General features: G+C 36.6%; 1 protein-coding gene across 1 annotated transcript; it reads right to left on the bottom strand.

Annotated features, from left to right (window-relative positions):
* Positions 1-7880: 7880 nt before the first annotated feature.
* On the bottom strand, positions 7881-9181 carry LOC127126788 (NAC domain-containing protein 45). The gene is made up of 3 exons (XM_051055784.1): positions 8800-9181; positions 8333-8592; positions 7881-8201 (listed from the first exon to the last, which is right to left on the bottom strand). Exons 1-3 carry the CDS (start codon positions 8993-8995, stop codon positions 8070-8072), a joined length of 588 nt encoding a protein of 195 aa, XP_050911741.1. The 5' UTR covers positions 8996-9181; the 3' UTR covers positions 7881-8069.
* Positions 9182-22242: the final 13061 nt, after the last annotated feature.

The raw sequence follows: 22242 nt of genomic DNA, 5'->3' as shown, positions 1-22242 counted from the left end.
AAGAGAAAGCCATATGTGTGCAAGTGTGCTAACATAAACAGATGAATGTGATAAACAAAGGCATAAATCAAATGAATAAAAATAAGGTCGCAAAGCTAAAAGCTCAACAGTTCAACAGTGAGACCAAGTCAAAGTCAAAGTGTCCACAAGGTCCATAAGTTCGTGATCACTCCATGTCAAGCAAAGGGTCTAGGCCTACGTCCAAAGTATGGGCATCATCACTCCAGATCAAGCTTGGGTATTAAGGATCAAGTCAGCTTATCTTATCATGTTTTGATTCATTGATATGGTGTGAAGTAGATCAATCACAATATAAGAAGCAACAGATGAATAAGACAGGATAATCAATACAAAATGGATAATGAATGAAATAAGATGATGAATGCAACATAAAAGGAAATTGAATAAAATTAAATGACTTGAATTAAATGACAAGAAAGTAGATGACAATAAAGTAAATTCAATGATTAATAGTGAGAGTTAGTAGTTAATTGATTGTGCCGGGACAATTTACCGCTATGTTAAGCAATCGTAAGTAGGCTTATGTAGAAGCCATACACAAGTTAATCTCCAAAAACATGTAACACAATGGTCAAAATAAAATAAGAAGGTAGATGAATAAAGTCAAAGAGAGACATGACTCAAGTGTTTGACTTAGGATTCACTATCACACAAATCAAGGGACCCGAACATATAGCTCAATTAGGAATAACCTATCATTGATCCAAAGTGTCAAAAATGATTCAATGATCATTTATCAACATTTTTAAAACAAAGTAGATTGAATCAACCTCAAGTTCATCTATGGATGACTTGAAATGTAGAAGCAACGATAAACCAAGTCAACAACTCAAGTCAAAATCATCAAGTGTATCGAAAGTCAAACAAAAATGTGAATAAAAATGATTTTAAAGGGAAATTAAAGATAAAATCCTAAACTTACGTCAAAATGATTCAAAAATAGTTATAAAAATTACATGAAGTCCCAAGTATTATGCATGAATAAATCTCAAAGTTTGAATGTAAAAATGTTTGAAAATGGTTACAAAATAAACTGGAAAAGGAAATTAAAAATAAAATGAAATAAAAATAAAAATAAATGCAAAAATGAATTAAAAAATTAGGAGAAAAATGTATGAGATGCAAAATATTTTTAATGATTTTGTGTAAAAAATTTGCATCAAAATGAATTGAAATAGTGAAAAGTTAAATTGAAAAAGAAATGAAATAAAAGTAAAATAAAAGAAAAATAAAATGGAAATAGGCGCCAACGACTAGTGAAATTAAAAAAAACGCGTGGCATGATCTGATTCGATGGAATTTGAACTTGGCACCAAAATGCGTGCAGGTTCACATCATCTACAACCTTCAGCTTGATTTCTGCAATCCATAAACTCGTGTTTTTAGCAACACCCAAGCATGGCATTAGCTTTGCAATACTTCACCGTTCATGTCTCCCTGCATCAGAGCCATTGATTGGCACTGAGCAGGTAGAATATGCTTAAGAACCCTAGTTCTTCAAAGTAAAATTAAATGATGGATACGCAAGATAAATTTCAGGTAAGTGAGGGTTTTTGATCAGTGGAGTGAGGTGAAAAGTGTGGTAATTTGTTTGCTCAAGAATTTTACTCGTAACTACATTTCTGGTTGAAGCTTCGAAGGTCAACAATGGTGAATTTGGAGATCTGGGTCCAAGGAGCTTCAAGCCAAGGCAATGCTTCAGTTAGCTTCAGAAGGTTCCGATGACAGATTCTGGGTGAAGATTTGAAGTTAAAAGAGCTTAAATTGAAGAAATGGGTAAATGATTTTTTGAGGTATCGAGCTCAAATGGTTGTAGAGTTTCTTTGGATTTCAAAGCTTGAAAATGAAGGAAAAAGCTTCCTCTATTTATAGGGAAAGTGTTGGTGAGCTCACACATGTGAAATGGATCTGAATTCGTGTGAATGAGATGGGAAAATTATGATTTGCAATCCGTGTGAGAACAAGGGTGAAAAGTGTGACTTGGGCATGAAACCTGGTCATCTTACACTCCATTCTATGTGTTTTGTCAAGACAAACAAGTTTTCACATGTGTGGTGGTCCCACGTTGAAGAATGGCATGTAATTGCAAAATCTGGCTTTGTGCTAAATAAAGTCCATGACACCATCTTTGAACTTAGGCCAAATGAGATTCGCTCGTGTGTTTCCTGATTTTATTTGTTCCAAATGTTCATCTCATGGCATTGAATTGAATTCAAAAGGAACCAAATCAAAAGGAGGCTTGGGGTGAAAATGGCAAGTGTTGAAAGTTGAGGTTGTGACATGTTTTCTAGGTCAGGCATTTGGTCAAGCAGCCTTGGCACACTTTGGGCATTTTGAGGTCCCAAGTTCATGACACTATAACTTTTGATTCCCTCGTGCATTTTGATCCAAACTTAGGCCAAATGATCTTTGCCATAAGCTTAACAAGATGCAAAAAGAATGGGATCAAAAGGGTACTTGAGCTAAAAATGGCATGACTGCCAAGTGGGGGTCATGACAAGGTTTTGACCTAGTTTGACCACTTAACTCTTTCCAAAATTAAGGCCCTTAGAGGTTGAATTGATTTTTGAGCCTTGAAGAAAAGTTGAAGAGTAAATCCTTAGGGACATTTAGCTCAAAGAAGCTTGTCAATTGGTTGAAAAATGAATAAGTTATGGGTCTTGGATCAAAAGTGAACCATTCTTGAAAGTTAGGTCAACCAAACTTGTGCCCACTTGTGCCAACTTGAAGTTTTCTTGCATCCCAAGCCAAAATGATGATGTAATTAGCATCTATTGAAGAAAACTTGAATAACACTTGAATAATATTGAGGATAGCTTGATGATTGTATGAAAGGGCATGGAAATAAACACATGAACCACCTTTGAATCAATGGACCAAAACTTGCATCCTCCTTGACCAAAATGACCATTGTTTTGTCTTGATTTGAGGCATGATCACATACATGAACAAAGGAACAAACAAGTATCATCTCCTATGATGCTTTGGGTTAGTTGATAAGTGGATCAAAGTGAAAAGTCCTAATGTTAGGATCAAACCAAGAATGTGGCCATGCTTATGGGCCAGTGACCAAATGAAATGGCTATAATGATGCATGATATGATGATATGTATGCAAATGAAATTGAGGAAAAGGTAGGAAAAGATAGGGTAAATTTTGGGGTATGACTATAGAACGCCATCTTCGTCATCAAACCATAATCTTGAATTTCCTTGATGGACATCTCTATATGAGGTTGACTCATAACATAAGGTTGAACCCCCAGAAAACGTCCCCTTTGAATTATTAGAGAACTCAAATTGGGACTTCGATTTAGAAGAAGGCGGAATAAGTGAGACAACATAAGAATATTTGGAAGAATTTGCTCTAGAATTCCCATATGAATTTCTAAACATAAGAAGCTTTTGGGTAGCATGAGAATCCCTCTTTGAATCACTTATTTTAGAAATAAGCTTGCATTCCCTCTTAGGTTAGGCCACAAACCTTGGGGAGTAATAAGTCCCATCATTCGCCAACTTTAAACCCAACCCATTCGTTGGACCAATTGACTTGGGCATTGTAATTTCGATTCAGAACCTTGCTCTAGGCCCAATAAAGTTGGGCTTACATGCTTTTGTTGACTCGAGCTTAATGATCAGAGGTTAGAAGACATATTGACTTCTGGAGTAAAATGAACATTACTTTTATTTTTTATATTTAATAGACATCACACTACATTTTACACTTTTCCCAACATGATGTGACTGGTCTAATATTCTCACAGACAACACCTTTTTATATTTGTTTGACCTAGGAAAACTTTCACCTTTTTGGGAAATAGTCAAATCATGCTTTGCCAAAATACCCTCCAAAAAATCCCTTTTTTCGCTGCTACCTTCCAAAGAACATGTTATGTCTCCTTCTTCCTCCTGGACATCATCATCTTGCCAAAACTTTGTCTCATCTTCTGACTTTGATTTTGTTGAGTATTTCGATTCCACCAAGTCTAGAATTTGAGTTCTAGGGGGATTATGGGAATCCTCTACAATCCTCATAGTGAAGCTTGAATAATTGATAATAGCTTCAATGTCTTCTAAAACTGCCTTCGACTCCTTAGTTTTTACTAATAGACGTGCATTGTCCATTTTAACCCGACTCCTCGTATTATCATCCGCACATAGAAACTCTCCCACCGATGCTAAGATAGATTTGAAAACATCTAGCTTCCAAGCAACCCTAACATTATCAACGTCTGAATGACTCCAAGAGCGAACCTTCTTGAAACAAAGTTTCTCCAACTCTCCATCTTCCGATAACCATGATTGGATAACACCTTCTAACATATCTTCCAATAGACACAGGTTAGCCCCAAGAGGTGTGGCTTGGATTAAGAAAAATATCCATTATTAAGAATCTCTTGTAAGTTATAAGTAGTCACTACTACAAATAATACATTTCATGACAAAGCTTTCACCTCACCTAATAAAAAATCGAGGTAAAATGTTAAGGAGCGCAATGTTTTATTTATTTTTTAATAAATACCATATATTCCTTAGGTTTCTAAATATAACCGGGGAAAAAAATAATTCAGAAGATGCTTCGAATTCCAACAACAGCAGTTTATATTTTTATTTCTTTAAAAGTTGTGCCTTTCTTTTTATTTATTTTTTTTAAAACTAATGATCTATTCTTTCAGCTATATTTAATAACTAAGGGATTAGATTATCATATTTTATTATAAAAGCACTCGTTAATTAGATTTTACCCTAATCCTAACTTATATGTAACCGCTCTAATTTTGTACACATCGTTCTTTTGGATGGATTGCAAGATAGAAAAAATCTTCAATGTTATTCCTATGTTGTCAATCAATGAAAACATTTAGAAATATATTTCTTTTCTCGGTTAACAACATTGAGAAATTTACTTCTAAACACAATCATCTTGTTCTCTTTCATGTAAAAACATTTGCTCAATATAATGAAATTTCTCTGAGATGAATTGCAACCGCAGAAAAAAAAATCATCTTGGTAGGAACAAATAACTTATCAGAAATTTGAAAAGATTTGTTGTTCTCCAAGATTCCATTATCAAAATCTGAATTTTTTAAAAGTTTTATTTTAATATTCTGTGTAAACAATGTAATTTAAAAAAAGATTTTCCCCCTCATTTTTTTTATAAAAACTGAGAAGTATATGGTGCTTGGGATGAAACATATTTTATTATATATTTAACTAAAAAGAAACACATTTTACATCGATTTTGAGTAATAACCGAGGTAAAATATTTTATTGGAATATATTTTATTATATTTTTTATCTAAAAAGAAACAAATTCTACCTCGGTTTTGAGTAATAACCGAGGTAAATATAAGTATGTTTCTTCGTCGTCCTTAAACAAATCTTTGTCGTCCATTTTATGAGTATCAACGCTCAACACACTGTCATTAGTGATTCACTTGAAACCTAAAACCCTCTTTATAAAAGCATTATGAATATTAAAATTTGATAGTAGTGAATCCACAAAAAAAAACCAATCAGAACGCGAACACCACCCGTGTGTATATATAGTGCTACGTTGTGAAACCCAAACATTGTTGTGAAACCCAAACGTTATTGTGAAACCACCTACATTTAATCAGAACACCATGAGATTTTACAAAGTAAAAGTATCATTGTGACAGATTGCAAGAGCAGAAAAAATTAGGTTTATTTAATATGTGGTTGTTGAGAGTGTATTTACTTTGCCAAAAATTTATGTGATTGATTGCAAGAACAGCAAAAATCTTGTTCCAGGTTGATTTTCTAACAAATCTCCGATTATATAACTGCAAATTTATTTTATTTATTTAATCATTTTTCAGTGATACTCCATTCCCTTTTTCATGCTCCTTTTTATGCTAACTCTCCCTAGCCCTTGCTGCTTCCACATGCTCAACCCTAACGATTATTGCTGTCATCTTTGGAGTTTAGGGGTGTTGAAATTAAGTTTTCTACTATCGATGAATATATTATCAAATTTAATAGTAAGAAAATTTTCATTTGTAACATCAAAGAAGCATACAAGACCGTAATGCTCTCCTCTAACATCTCTCTTTCCCGGAATGAACACTTCAACTATATCGTCATGATTTTAAATTCATTGAATATGCAATGTATATGAGTCCTATACTATTTCGGATCATTTGTTATTCAAAGTATTTTTAAAAAAAATAGAGGAAATATTATTTTATTGATTTAAAGTGGTACTGTATTATTGTTAAGCAAACATCATAATAAATAAATCACATTACAATACAATAGCCGTACACGGTAGTTGTACATGCACTATACTCAGAAACTTCACTTTACTTGAATTCTTCAATTTACAAATCGTGTTAGGTGGGGATGTTTCTTTGCTTAGCACGTGTTATACCATACAATTTATTGAATTGAATCAAACAGTTTAAATTTAGATGTCAGTTTTTAAGGGGGTTCAATTTATTGTCTACAGCGTTGTGCATGAGTTATGCTCACATTTATTTACTTGAATCTTCAAATGTAATGAATCTATAATCCAAACCTTTTAATTATTGTATTTTCATGACCTAAATTTCAGATATATGGCATATTTGTTATAACCTATGGTTTCATCAATCATGAAAATATTTATAAATAATTTACAACTTAGCCATTATTGACAAGAATCTTATGCTCAATAGCTATGAAGAGGGGTTGCGTAATCTGAGTTTGGAAGAATCATAATAATAAAGAATAAGAATATTTTGTTCTTTCTTCTCTTCAATAACTTAACCAACACCAAATTTTTCCCTTTTTGTGCATTGTTCTCTTCTCTAACTCGACCAACACTAATTTTTATATTTCAAATATTCTTAAAAGTCGAATATTTTCTTGCACGATCAAGCAAAAAATTATAGTGTGGAAGAGAGACCATAAACCAAAATACTAAAGGAACTATCAATCATTTAACTAACATGTCTTTAATATAAAACAAATATTTCCTCGTTAGCATCTTATTCATGAGAAAAAAAATTTATTGTTAATTAATAAGATATAATTCATGTTGATAATTTTATTCCTTGAACCATATATACTATCAAAGATTTTTCTTATATCCTCACTTTCATTTCAACAAGAAGAATATATTTTTCCTTTTATAAAAGAATTTAATAATTGGAGTATATGTTGAGTTCTATTATAAGAAGGGTGGCAATCAAATCCATGTGTAGATGCTTGCATACTTGTGGTGACTCTTGTTTGCTTAACCAAAGGGTTTGCTTATTTTCAAAAGATTGTGATTAATTAATTAAATAAAAAAAGAATCTTTTTCTTTCTTTGTTTGAATATGTCTCCGTTTCATTTTTATGCAATAACTGGATTATTATTATTATTATTATTATTATCATTATTATTATTATTATTATTATTATTATTATTATTATTATTATTATTATTATTATTATTATTATTGTTACTATTATTATTATTATTATTATTATTATTATTGTTATTATAAAAATGATAATAATAATAATAATAATTATTATTATTATTATTATTATTATTATTATTATTATTATTATTATTATTAAAAAAAACTTTTTGTTACATCACATGCACAAGAATATTTGATCCACATGTGTTATTATTACTATTACTATTATTATTATTATTTATTTATTTATTTCAAGTCTTTGTCTCAATCACAAGAGTCAAATCCAAAATCTCATATAAAATGAATTTTAGATAAGTTTCAACTATAAAATAAGTTATGCTAATTAATTAAAAAAATGTATTACTCATAACAATGATTTTTTTATCCACACTGCAATTATTCTCAAAATGGCAAAACAAATAAGGCATATTAGTAAAAGGACAGGGTGATATAAGTTCCTTATTAGTATTATTCAAGTTCACGAGTACAAAAACAAAGCATAATTCCCTGAAAACTAGAATGATAATAAAAAGATGTTTAATGTCCATAGGACTTACAAATAAATTCCTTAAACAAAAAAGATGATTTGTTGCAACTACTAATCTCTAAGTTTAATGCAATGAAATATGATGAGTTCATGGAGAAGAAGGGTTGGCTGATTCATCTTCACACTCCATTGTTAAATCAATCTCAGATGGTGTAGAAACTTTCTTCTCACCCTTTGCCACCTTCATCTTAAAGACTCTATATGCTCCTAATCTTGACTTCTGCATTAAATTTGAGCTAAAAATTTCAGTCATTATATTTTGCATAAAAGTAGCATGATTTTCAGCTGAAAATACACAAAAAAAAATAATAATAATACATTAAGATTATTATTATATTATTGTTTTTTTACCATGTTGGGATGAAGAATTGGACTGATGTGAAACTCCTCCACCATCCATTCACTTTTTACAGCATGTGTTCCCTCCATCTTCCAATACTCAAAAGTGTTCTTTCTCCCAATGAAATAAAGGCTTTTGAGAGAAACTTCCCTTCTTTTTTCTACAATTCTCCATTCACCATTACCAGCTTTTCTTATGTCCATGTTTTCAAACCTATGGTTCCTCATATCAAAAAAATAGTACTTCCTATCACTAAATGAGTTTCTTGTATCTGCAAAAACATACAAAGTTCATTCTCAAGATTAACAAAAACAAAAAAAACCATAAAATATTAATCAAAATGCTCAAAGAACACTAAGAAAGTTTCAAATGGGTCATAGAAAAAATTGATTTTTTTTAACAAGAAACAATGTTTATAAGAAAAAATATTAAAGGACTAAGAGAACATATAATATAAATAAAGTGCTTTTTTACTTACCAAATGGTAGCATCCATGGTTCAGTTTGGAACACATCAAACTGAAGAATTCCATGAAGTGTAAGAGGTTGGTTATAGATCTTCTTCCTCAGATAAAAGCTCATGAGAACATCATCTGTTGGATCAAACCTGTATCCAACAGGCAATTGAGAAACATAATCTATGGAATCATAATCGACATATCTGTTCACAGCCATGGATATCACCAAAAAGTGTTATTCTTAGCTTTTTGTGAAGAAAGAACTCTTTGGATATGAATCTGTGAAGCAAAAGTATCTTCTTAGGACTTAAATTTATAGGTAGAAGAAGACATCTAGTGTCTTCAATATTGTGTGGAATGCAAGAGAGAGAAAATGGTGAGATACAAATAGAAAAGGGAAAATCATAACTCTAATACTAATATGTAAACAGTTTAAAATTCTAATACAAAAGCATCTTCTTTAATTATATTTGTTTCCTAAGAAGTGTCATGTAATTTTACAAGACAAGCACAGTGAATAATGTATCTAATGCATGTTCCTAATTATTTTGTTGACCAGTGTATAGAAATATATTATAAATAATATAGAGTTGAATTATGGAATAAAAAAATTCATATATTTAAATATTTGTCATGAACATAATATATATTTCCATTACATTATAAATTATACAAAATAAATGCATGCATGTAGAAATTGTAAATTATTATATTCCAAATACATGTTTTAGAAACTTTTCTAAATATATTAAATGTAAAATTTTATTATAACTTTTTCCCATTCATTTTTTTTAATTCCATACGACTATTATCTTAACATTTAAGGGAATTCAAAACTTGAGAAACAAGAAAAATAAAAATAAGGAAACAGTTTAGCGAGAATTAAAATGTTTTGATACAAAGAAACCAATTATTTTATATTTCTAAAATATGAAATATATTATATATTTTTTAGTATTTAGATATTTATTTATTTTTAATTTATTATGTGAAAATTAGAAAATGTTTACCATCCATAAAAATGGCCACAATTCATAATTCTGCGGAAATTTCTTAATGCCATCGTATATATTACTAGTATATCATGTGAAAATACTAAATATCTCTAGATTTTGGAGAAATATCTCCGAACGCACTTTGAAACGTTAAATGATCCGGAGATGCATCTCCGTTATATTTTAAAAGTCATACACCATACATTAACTTTGAAAGATATTTGACATGCATATTATACCTGAGATGTATCTTTGTTTATTTTTCAGAGATGTATCTCCATAGTCTATCAGAACAGTTCATGTTATATTTTGTTTATGTTTATTCAGATGAAGATTTATAAACGTTATGTACCATGTTATGTGACGAGATTTAAACCATACAATTGATATGCAAAAAATGACGTATTTAAATCCAGATGGTCCAAAAATGTCATATATAAATAAAGTCGAAATACATGATAAAGTAGCATAAGGTGAAACTAAAATACAATCCATAATGAATCCAAAGTACAACTACTATATACCACTACACTACTGTGTAAGTCGAGCTACATCTCCTCTAACTCCTCGGCCTTTAGTACTCACTTCCTCTGGTGTTGTCTCCGGTATATCAATGCCCCAGTGCCTCCGTCATGATGGTATCTAGGACCTGCCTCACATCAAATCCATCAAGGAATATACCTTTGTTAACGCATGCATGCGCAATCTACACTATGCGACGATATCTAGGCAATACATCCTCAACATGATCTAACTGTGTCTGCTTCTCCTCTAGTATCACCTTATGATCTGGCCTCGGTGGATCTCCTTAAGCAGCATGCACCATATATGAATGTGACACCCTGAAGAACCACGTGATGTACTCGTCGACGTAGCTCTAGTCGCTCTCAGATATGGTACTATGTGCCTCCTCCAGTACCAGATGACTCTCACAATCATCAAACATGGAATCCATATGTATATGTGTCAAAGAAGGAGGAACAGAGACAACCAAGTGTCTGGGAATGGTCTGAATGTAGCCGAATTGTCGCATCACGCGCTCGGGAAAATGAGGAGCAGTGTGACGTGATCCGCAAGCCAACCATCCCGAGTATAACACTATCTCGTCAAATGACTGTATCTCACGGTGATCGACATAGTTTTTGAAGTGCATGTCCTTGGAAACCAAACGGTCAAGATACACTATAAACAACTCTTTCACCTGGTTCCATATGAGCGGGGGAAATGCAGTAACACGCGTCATATCCTCATTGTAAGTCTGTACACCTGCCTAGCCAGAGATGCGCGGGAAGTGCTAGAGGATCCAAGCTTGAAAAGTTTGGAACACACGAACCATCAGTAAGGGCGTTGTAAAGATGCAATGAAAATGACAGAAAAAGATTAAAAAAACTAATAAATATTATCGTCTGTAGCGTGATGATGCATGTGATCTGCTTTGTTTTCCACTTATAACCCTCTGATAACTTCGAGTGCAAGTAGATCGAACAAGCGGCCCTTAAGATGTAATCATAGATATGCTTGAAGTCCTCGAAGTACCGTAGGTAGACGAGATATGTATTAGTGTCACTCCTGTCCATAAAAATCATAGTGTCAACCAAATAAAGCATGTTACTCTCATATCATACACTCTATGGAGCCCGACCTGGTTGTTATTTTCTCTAGCCGCCTAAGCTCTAAGAAGCTCATATGTATATACCTTTTTCAGAAATTCAAATCTAGCATGAGCCCATCTGGTTCTCTCCATCTCCGACATCGCAGCATCTGGGTTAACTTCCAAATAATCTACCACCAACTTGAGTGGCTCGTCTTTGCTAATACTCCCATGATCTAGAAGTTTCCCCCTGATCGGAAGATGTAGCAAACACGACACACCATCGATGGTGATAGACATCTCACTGAGTAGGAGATGAAATGGCGAGGTCTCGATGTACCATCTCTCTACGAATGCATTAAGCATCATGTGGTTGATCGTAAAATAACTAGTCATTCATCCCAGATAGGGATAAAGTTACATGAAACACTCCTTATTCCGTCGAGGAAAGTCAGTAATCTTTCGTTTGTGGTTAATAATCTTCAGTGGATCACGGTCTTGTAGAAAAATAAATCAATTTCAAAAACTTGTAAATTAAAATAAACGTAAATTAAAAAGAATGAATCCAACGAATGCTACCTCTTCGCCCCATATATGTCTGGAAATATGGTCTAGGTTGTACTACCCCAAAATTTACCCTTCATTTTTCCTGGAAGCATGGGATTATGTTTTACATTTCATTAGCATCATATTAGGTCATACTCATTGCATACTGCATTAGTGACATGGAGATCAGGTTTTGATCGATCACTCCTTAAAAAAAGGAGCCCACACAAAGCAATATTGAGAATTGGACTTCATTATCTAAGTACACAAGTCTCAAGGGTCTCAAGGGGGTCCAGGTATCTTATTATGGTCCTCAGTTCATCAGTGAAGGATTCAAAGCTATCAGAGTGTTCATCTGGATTTAATCAGAAATTAGGGTTTCATGGCTACCTGCAACAGGCAATGTTTGGTTGAAAGTAGAGGAACTTATCCATGTCATGATTGGAGAGGCATCTTGGCCTAGGAAGATTCACAATTGTCTCAGAAAGATCCATTGGCAATCAATTCCTGATCATTTTGCCCTAAAACTAGGGTTTGGTATAAAATCAGTTTATTTCTGATTCATTGGGTGAAACTCTTTTCCATGGCCCTCCATATGTCCACAAGGGTCTACGTACAAAAAATCAGCTCTTTATTTGAGCCAGAGGTGCTTCAATTGATCACTGAAATCGGGAATCAGACAGTTTGGGAAAAGTCAACTGTGGGGCCAGAAAAGTCAACTCCTGACATTTTGAGAGTGGAATCTCAAAATCCATGCCTAGGGGAGCCTACATGTGAAATTTGATCAAGGTTGGATCATGGATTCATCATTTAATCAGGAATTGGAAAAGTTACTTAATTTGGAAATGGTTGACTTTCCATTTAGGGCAAGTTTTCATGATCGTTGCACTCACTTTAAGCCCATTTTCCATCAAGATAAAAGCTCTATTTGAACATTTCTCCAACATGAAAGTTGTTCCTCTTGTTCTAAGCTTTCTAGAGATATAAAATTTGCTCCATTTGGATTAGAATTGAGAAAGTTATGCTTAGTCAAAATGAGACTTTTTTTAGGACACTTAGAAAAATTTCTAAGTCCAAAATCTTCGAAATTTGTCAAGACTTCTTGGCCAGTTTTCTTGCACTTCAAGGCATTATTTGAAAATACTTTATTCACAACAATTGTACCTTTCCATGTCCTCTTTCACATCCTTTTGGAATCATCTCATTTGGATCCATGGTTTGAGAGATACATTCATTTAAAGTGGGCACCATGACTTGATTTTCTAGGCAGATTTTTGGCCTGGCTGGCCCAATCAGATTTTCTAAGCATGCTGCACAAACCAGTCACGTTTTTTTTACCTCTTTTGGCCATGCATTGGACATCCATTCACTTAATTTTGGCCCAAAATAACAACATTTTACACCTCACTTCACACTTTTATTCTTATGGATAAATCACTTATTAAAAAACCCATGAGAACACCTAATCCACCCTATTTAAGAAACTGAAACCCTAACCCTAAAGGAGCATTGGAATTTCGTGGCAAGGAGGCAAAGATTCATCACATATCAGATTCCATTCCACTTCTATTTTCCATTAGGTAATCATCTCTTCCATGGCCATGTTTTGATATATCTACGCTTGCTTACCATGTTCATCACCATTAATCCTTCCATTTTCATATTTCTTTTTCTTATTTAAAATATTTTCTTCGTCCATAAAATTACCCAAATTTTTTTTTCAATTTTCTTAATGTTTTACTTAATTTTATATAATTTTTATTTTCGTATTTTTTTAATATTAATATGTTATTTTAATTACTTATTCTAAATGGTTCATTTTAACACACTTTTTTTATTGATTTTATTTTTATGACTTAAAATTATTGTTAGCATTTAATTTTTGGGATAAAGGTTGACCACTGCCTCATGGTCAACCTGACCTTTTCTTGGAATTTTATTTCACATTTTCAATTTATTCTTGATTTATTTCTAACCTAGTCTTATTAATTGACTTTTGGTTTGACCTATGTTTTGTTTTAATTAATTCACGTGTCAATTTTCATTACTTTTAAAATCATGCTTTCTATTGCTTGATTATTTAACATGTTCATACTCCCATGCATTGTTTAAATGCTCTATTATTTGATTCTTTGGTTTGATTATATATTGTTTATTTATTCGATCTGATTGATAACTGTTGCCTACTTGTATGATGTATGAGGCATATATTCTTATTCTTCGTTTGCCATGAACAATCCCCATTCATAACAAATGTACCCCTCTCCCATAAAGTGTATAATATTTATTTCTTTATTTCTTTAGTCACCTGTTAATACAAGAATTAAAACGAACATCTGATAACCATTTCAAAATAAGATCAAAAGCTCGATCCAACGTCGAGTAATCATTTTCAAAACTTAACAGAACCATCATGCATTCATCCATTCTCTTGTAAGTCGATTGCCTCAGGCATCGCCATCTACCTGTAAGTCGATTGCGTCTGGAATCGCCATCTACCCTTATCCGTAACTCCTCTCCGCGCTCCATCTGTCGACTCTTGTTCCGCCTAGGTAGCACCCATTAGGTAGAATCCTTTGTATGATAACATAGGTAGAATTCCCCTATTCTTTGCATGCTAACATTAGGTAGGTGTTCCCCTTTGTAAATCCTAACACATAGGTCCATATTGCATGACAACTCTAGAGCAGAGTTTCCCCATTTTTAGACCTTTTGTGCGTCTCTGATCTTGTGGCATGTCAGTCCGTTCTATTGCAAAGAGGTAACTGCCTAAGACTTGATTCAGCGAGCTGCAACACCTACTGCTAGGACGTTAAACACACTGCCCACCCTCCTTTGACACAGCTGGTGTCCTCTTTTGTAAGTCCATGTTCAGATGGCAATCCTTAACCCCTAGTTAGCCGAGCTACGAAGACTCTGATTCTCATACTCAGATGAGATACGTAGGCAGTGGATGTGACATCCTTGCGAGTCATTTTCTTTTAACCTTCCTTTTAGATAATAGTACTTTAGATATACCTACACCCTTTAGACTAGAACAACACTTATGAAAAGGGCTCCCTAGGAGTACCTTGGATGTTTTGGGTGCTTAAAACCTTCCCATTGCATAACCAACCCCCTTACCCAGATCTCTGACATTTTTACTAGTTTTTGATTCGATAAAACTTTTAGGTTTTTGTTCGCTTTCTAACCATTCCTTGGATAAATAGAAGTGCGGTGGCGACTCGACTTGTATGGTTTACCTTGGATTTAGTAAATATCTTTAATGGTAACGAATACCCCGCTACAGAAAAGTGGCGACTCTGCTGGGGAATATCATTTGCCTAGTGGGTTTTGCCGACTTTTCATATTTGTTGTATTGTATGGTATATTGCTTTGTGACATATTTTTGTGCAATTTGGGATTACTGTATTGTATGTAATGATTGAATTGTTTGAATATTAATTTCTTGTATGCTTGGTGATCTTCGTGAGATGAGTTCCATACCCGAACTCGAGTGCACTTAGGGTAGGAGAATGGCATAGTCTTGTTGACTCGTGTGGAGTTATTCCTTAGCAAGTTGACTTGCAAGCCCATTCACTTGGTGGAGGTTATGTTGGGATCAATAATGTCACACGAGTAGTCGTGGTTAGGCATTACTCTTTCCAATATATGCCTTAGAAGCCAAGGACCTTAGTTTACCACGCCCATCTTGGCTTATTTTTAGGACGTAGTGCGAAGATCGTTCAAGTGTAAGATTTGATACGATTGTTACGCGATACTACACTCATAAGAGTCTCTCTTGAGAATATTTTTGGAATACGAGTAGTTGTTTATCCGATAATATCCGAAAGATGGGATGATGACTATGGGAACCTCTTGTAGAACATGATTGTCAAGTTTAACATAGTACACTCCCTTTGGGTGGTTCTTAACCAAGACTCCATGCTCGCGACTCGCAACAAACCCTTGATTCGTGGTTGATCCGTTCTTGTGTATCCTTAATATCAATGGAACTTGGGTGTTGATAAGGTGTAAACCATAATCCACCAAAATGGATGATTGATATTAAGGATGACTTGACCCATCCCATGACCTTTGTGTGGTGTGATTTGCTTGATCCTTGAGTGTGATTGTTGCATCCATGTATTCATGCATTCATACACATCCATATCATCAACAATGAGAAAATTTTCAAGGAACTTAAAAGGTCTATTTGCAAATTATTAGACATGGATAAGCAAAGAAGGAATACGAAGAAGTACAGTTTTAGACAACCCGACTTGAAAGAGTTAAGGAGTTTGACATCCTATGTATTAGATCCCTTGGAATTCAAGGCTCGTCATGGGAAGCTTTTGTCTATTCTGGCTACTCAAGTGGATGAAGGTCTAATGAGTGTGTTGGTGCAGTTCTATGATCCCTTGTACCGTTGCTTCACTTTTCCGGATTTCCAGCTTTTGCCCACGCTTGAGGAGTATGCCTATCTTGTGGGTATACCTATCCTAGATCAGTTGTCGTTCAGTGGCTTGGAGAGAGATCCTTCTTCTCAAGAGATTGTTGATCTATTGCGTATAGATGAATCTATTATTGGTGCTCATATGACTACCAAAGGTGGAATTCAAGGTCTCCCGTATGATTTCCTCATTGATCAAGCTACTATGTTTGGGAAGGCCATGAGTGAGGACGCCTTTGAGGCCATATTTGTACTTCTCATCTATGGGCTAGTGTTATTCCCCAACATCGACAAGTTTGTGGATGTGAACGCCATTAGGATTTTCTCTACTCTTAATCTCGTTCCTACTCTGTTGGGTGACACTTATTTCTCTTTGCATATGAGGAATGCAAAGGGCAGTGGTACCAGTGTGTTGTTTGCCTCTATTGTACAAGTGGTTTATTTCGCACTTGCCTCAGACGCTCGCCTTCAAGGAGAAGAAAGGATGTCTACGCTGGTCCACGAGACTTATGTCTCTCACTAATGATGATATCTTTTGGTACAACCGTGTATATGATGGTGTGCAGATTATCGACTCTTGTGGTGAATTCTCCAATGTACCTCTTCTTGGTACATGCGGTGGAATTAACTACAACCCTATTTTGGCACGTCGTCATCTTGGGTTCCCCCTAAAGGATAAACCCAATAACATTCTGTTAGAGGGTGTGTTCTTTCAGGAGAGTAAAGATCCCCAAGGCTTGAAGGGCAGGATGGTCCGCGCTTGGCGCAAGATCTATAAGAAAGGAAGGAAGGAGCTAGGTTCGAAGAACTGTATCGCTTTGGAACCTTATATATCTTGGGTTAGGAGGAGAGCTTCCGAGTACCTCATGCCTTATGAGTATCCAAGACCCACACCTTTGGTTGTGGCTGGGCCTTCAACCCTCCCTAGCCAAAGAGTAGAGGAGTTGAGAGACGAAGATCGTTCGCGTGCTTGGATCCGTGAACGAAAGGAGTTGCTTCAGCAGATCAGAGAGAAGGATGCTTTGATAGAGTTCCTTGAGCACCAGGTTATTGATGATCCTGATGACGCATTGACTTCTCTACTTCCTCAGTCTTCCAAGTTTTGGAAGAGGAAGTATGATCGACTCGCCAAAGAGAAGGCAGACATGGAGGCAGCCTATGAGAGGGAGATGAAGAGGCTTCGTGCAGCTTATCTTTCGGTCTCGAGGGCTTTGGACGATTGCTTCTAGGGATCCATAGGATGTTCATTTTCCTTCTCTCTTGTATTGTATTTGGTTACCAAGACTGTACTTATTTGGTGTAAAAACATTCCCAAATATTAATTGACGTGATAAACGTTTAATATTTCCAAAAATTGCAAATAAGACTCTAAAGTTCCTCTGATATAAAAATTAAATCATAAGCATTACATGCATCATGTTTATCTATTCCTGGGGGTTTATATCTTCTTCTTGATTCTAGTCGGGGTTTTCTTACACTGTTTATCTAATGTGAGACTGGAATCAAGGGGTAGAATACCCTTTGAAATTGATAAACATGTCATTGCATTTGCATATTCATTAGCGTGTCTTGCATAATAGGTACCTCCGCAGTGTTCTCATCTTGTTTGGTATTCCATTATTAGGATAGCTGACTCAGGCATTCACCGATACGGTACCCGAAGGAATCAACAGAGAGCAATGGAAGGTTTACAAGCAGAGCTCGCTGAGATGAGGATTCGCATGAATCAGTTCATGGAAGTGGTCCAAGGAGTGGCTCAGGGACAGCAGGAGATTAGATTGTTGCTACAGGGGAATCCCCATACTACTCAACCGGAGGTTGTGGCTGATCCTCCCGCTGGAGAGGCTAATGGACCCAATGGATCGGGGCCTATCCCAATCCCACATGGCAACCTTGGTCAACAACCCATCCATGATGATCAGGAGGATCAATTCCCCCTACTTCATGAGGACTTTGGCATGGGCCATGGTATGGACCCTATGTTTCGGAGACTGGAAGAGAGGTTGAAAGCTGTGGAAGGGAAGAATGCTCTTGGTGTGGATGTTGCTAACTTGGGGCTGGTCCCAGGCGTGAGAGTTCCGCCAAAATTCAAAGTCCCCGTGTTTGATAAGTATAATGGCAACTCTTGCCCGAAGACTCATGTACAAGCTTACTTCCGCAAGATGATCGCGTATTCTGATGATGAGAAGCTGCTCATGTACTTCTTCCAGCACAGCCTAGCTGGGGCATCCTTGGAGTGGTATAAGAGGCTGGACATAGCCCATATTCGCTGCTGGAGAGACTTGGCTGAGGCCTTTGTGAAGCAATATCAGTACAATACGGATATGGCACCTGACAGGACTCAGCTCCAGAATCTGTCTCTCAAGAGCAACGAGTGCTTTAAAGAGTATGCTCAACGCTGGAGAGAGTTGGCTTCCCGTGTTCAGCCTCCGATGTTGGAAAAAGAGATGGCCAACATGTTTATGAACACACTGTCTGGATCTTATTTGGAGCGTCTGGTGGGTTGCAACGCCTCGAATTTTACTGATGTGGTCTCTACCGGTGAGAGGGTGGAGAACTACTTGAAGACATGTAAGATCCAAAATGGGGTTGGATCATCTTCGGGGTCAAAGAAGCCGTTCTTAGGAGGATAGAAGAGGAGAGAAGGGGATGCAAATGTCATATCTTCTTATCAGAACAGGGGTAACCGCAGGAATAACTTTCAGAATTACCATCAACAACCTTATGTTGCAGCAGTGACCATTTCGGCTGCATCACCAGTGCAACAACAACAACCTCAACGTCAACAAAATCAATACCAACAACAATAGGGTAACAGACCTGCTTATCAACAGAGACAGAGGATGATGGATAGGTGTTTCGACACTTTTCCGATGTCGTATGCCCAGTTGCTTCCCAACCTTCAACATTTGCAACTTGTGCAGTTACGCACTTTGGCTCCTCCCGTTGGCAGGCTTCCAGTGGGTTATGACGCCAATGCTAGGTGTAATTTCCGCTCTAGAGCACCTGGCCACACTATTGAGAACTGCAAAGCTTTTAAGCATGTAGTTCAGGACCTTATTGATTCAAAGGCCATTAACTTTGCGCCAGCTCCTAATGTTGTCAACAATCCTATGCCGCAGCATGGTAGAGCAAATGTTAACATGGTTGAAGGAGAAGTCAAATTAGTCAAGGAGGTGTTGAAGTTGAAGACTCCGCTGTTAGAAATCAAAGAATACTTGCTAAAGGCAGATGTTTTCCCCGGCTGTGAGAGCGGTTGTTTGGGTTGTGTTGCACAGAGTAGGGGTTGTGTGAAGCTGCAGCAGGGTATCCAGGCCTTGCTTGACGATGGTATCCTTCAAGTTGAAGAACTATCTGCCCAAAGGTCTGTTGAAGGGGTTGTTGAAGGGGTTGTTGAGAATGCAGATGTTGATCCTCTCTTTCCTGAAGATGCTGAAGAATTTACAAATGTTGTTCCTGTCGATTTTGTAATTCCTGATGATGAATTTAATTTTTCTGATGTTGTCGCCGATATTCCAAACATTGTGCTTGATTCCGATATATTTGTTGAACTTGATTCCGATGTTTCAGATGCTTGTACTTCAATGAATGAGATTTCTGAGTATGACTGTGACGTTGCCACTATCACAATTTTCTACCTGACCGCTCAGATCAGTGCGCCTGTAGCGCAACCGGTACCACCAGTGCGACCGCATCAATCCACTATGACCATCACGACCTCTGGTCCTTTACCTTTCACCAGCGAAAGGGCCATTCCTTGGCATTACGGGGGGAGTGTGTACACGCAAGATCATGGAGTGGAGCAGCCACTGAAAATAGAAGAGGTGCAAGATCAGAGGTCTGAACCTGGAGTTGGAATAAAAAATCCCGCAGTGGACAATGTTGGTGGAATCGGGCGATTCACCAGAAGTGGTAGACTGTTCTCACCACCGGTTACCCAACCTGATAGTGTTGATGCCTCGGCAAAGACCAAAGGCAAGCAAGTTGTGAATGAGGGTACCTCTGCACCACAGGCTGGCTCTGAGCCTGCTTTTGCGAAGGATGTGGACGAACTTTTGAGAATTATAAATAAAAGTGATTACAAGGTAGTCGATCAGTTGATTCAGGCGCCATCTAAGATATCTATTCTCTCATTCCTACTGTGTTCGGAGGCACACCGGGAGGCACTCCTGAAGGTCCTTAATGCTGCATATGTGCCTCAGGAGATCTCAGTGAACCAACTAGAAGGGATTGTTGCAAATGTTCATACAAGCAACGGGTTGGGTTTTACTGATTCTGACTTGACGCCAGCTGGACGCGATCATAACAAGGCTTTGCACATTTCGATGGAGTGTAAAGACACTGTGCTATCCTATGTTTTGGTGGATACAGGTTCCTCTCTCAATGTGCTATCCAAGAGATCCCTGTCAAGGTTAGATGTAGAAGGTTTGATCTTGAAGCCTTCCGATCTTGTGGTAAGAGCCTTCGATGGTTCTAAGAGGTCGGTGTTCGGAGTGGTAGAATTGCCAATTCAGATTGGATCACAAACCTTCAACACCGTCTTCTATGTGATGGATATCAGTCCTTCGTATAGCTTCTTGCTGGGTCGTCCTTGGATCCACAATGTTGGGGCAGTCTCCTCGACCTTGCATCAGAAGATCAAGTTCCCGGTCAACGAAAGAATTATCACTGTCTGTGGTGAGGAGGATATTCTGGTCAGTCACCTGTCTATATTCAAGTATGTAAAGGTAGAAGGTGAGATTCATGAGACCCTGTGTCAGGCCTTTGAGGCAGTTCAAGTCAAGGATGCAGCTCCAATGGAAGAGGTTGAAGCAGGTGCCTCTTTGTCGTCCTTCAAGCAGGCACAGGCCTTGGTAAATTCAGGTGTTGCTCCCGGTTGGGGACGTCTATTGGATTTACCTATGAAGGAAGACAAGTGTGGGATTGGGTATCGGCCAACATTGACTTCCACAACTCCAATGCCTCAGACTCGTCAGGGGCCGATTACTTTCTCCAGTGCTGGCATCATTCAGTACGGCCAGGTCTCTGCAATCAACGAAGAAGATGAGGATAGTCATTGCGACATTGACAACTGGGTGCGTCCAAGGGTCCCGGGTGAAGTTCTCCGCAACTGGTCTTCTGAAGAGATTATCCAAGTCACTCTTCTTGAAGAGTAATTTTCTTTGTTTATTCATGCATATCCAAGTCTTACGTTCCGCCCAGAGCGTGATGACTCATTATAGGGCTCATTTATGTGGATACCTGCATTTTTTATCATAAATAAAGGATGTCTTTTTGCATTCAAATATTTTGTTTACTATCTTTCTATTTTTGCAGTTTTCAAAAAGAAATCAAAAAATACATTTGGCAATGTTTTGTTTAGTTTTCACTTCTTGTTCACACTCATAAGCACATACCATCACTCATGCAGATGCACGTCACCGGATCCTATTGATAACAGTTCTGCTATGGCTCGCTTCGACTTTGAAAATCCAATCTTTCAAGCTGAAGAAGAGGGTGATGAAGACTGTGAACTCCCTGAAGAACTTGCCAGGTTGTTAAAACAGGAAGAAAGGGTCATCCAACCGCATCAAGAGTCTATTGAAGTGATTAATCTCAGCACCGAGGACGTCAAGAGAGAAATCAAGATAGGGGTTGCTTTGGAAGATAATGTGAAGAAAGGGCTGATCGAATTGCTGCAAGAGTATGTTGACATCTTCGCTTGGTCTTATCAGGACATGCCAGGGCTTGACACGGACATTGTGGTACACCGTTTGCCTCTCAAAGAGGATTGTCCTCCGGTCAAGCAGAAGCTCAGAAGAACAAGACCAGAGATGGCTGTCAAGATAAAGGAAGAAGTGCAAAAATAGTTGGATGCAGGGTTTCTAGCTGTTACAAATTATCTGCCATGGGTTGCAAAT

Source organism: Lathyrus oleraceus, chromosome 3 (assembly GCF_024323335.1).
Source record: "Lathyrus oleraceus cultivar Zhongwan6 chromosome 3, CAAS_Psat_ZW6_1.0, whole genome shotgun sequence".
NCBI lineage: Eukaryota > Viridiplantae > Streptophyta > Magnoliopsida > Fabales > Fabaceae > Lathyrus > Lathyrus oleraceus.
Note: the sequence above shows the minus strand (reverse complement) of the source record. Positions and strands in the feature narration are given on the sequence as shown.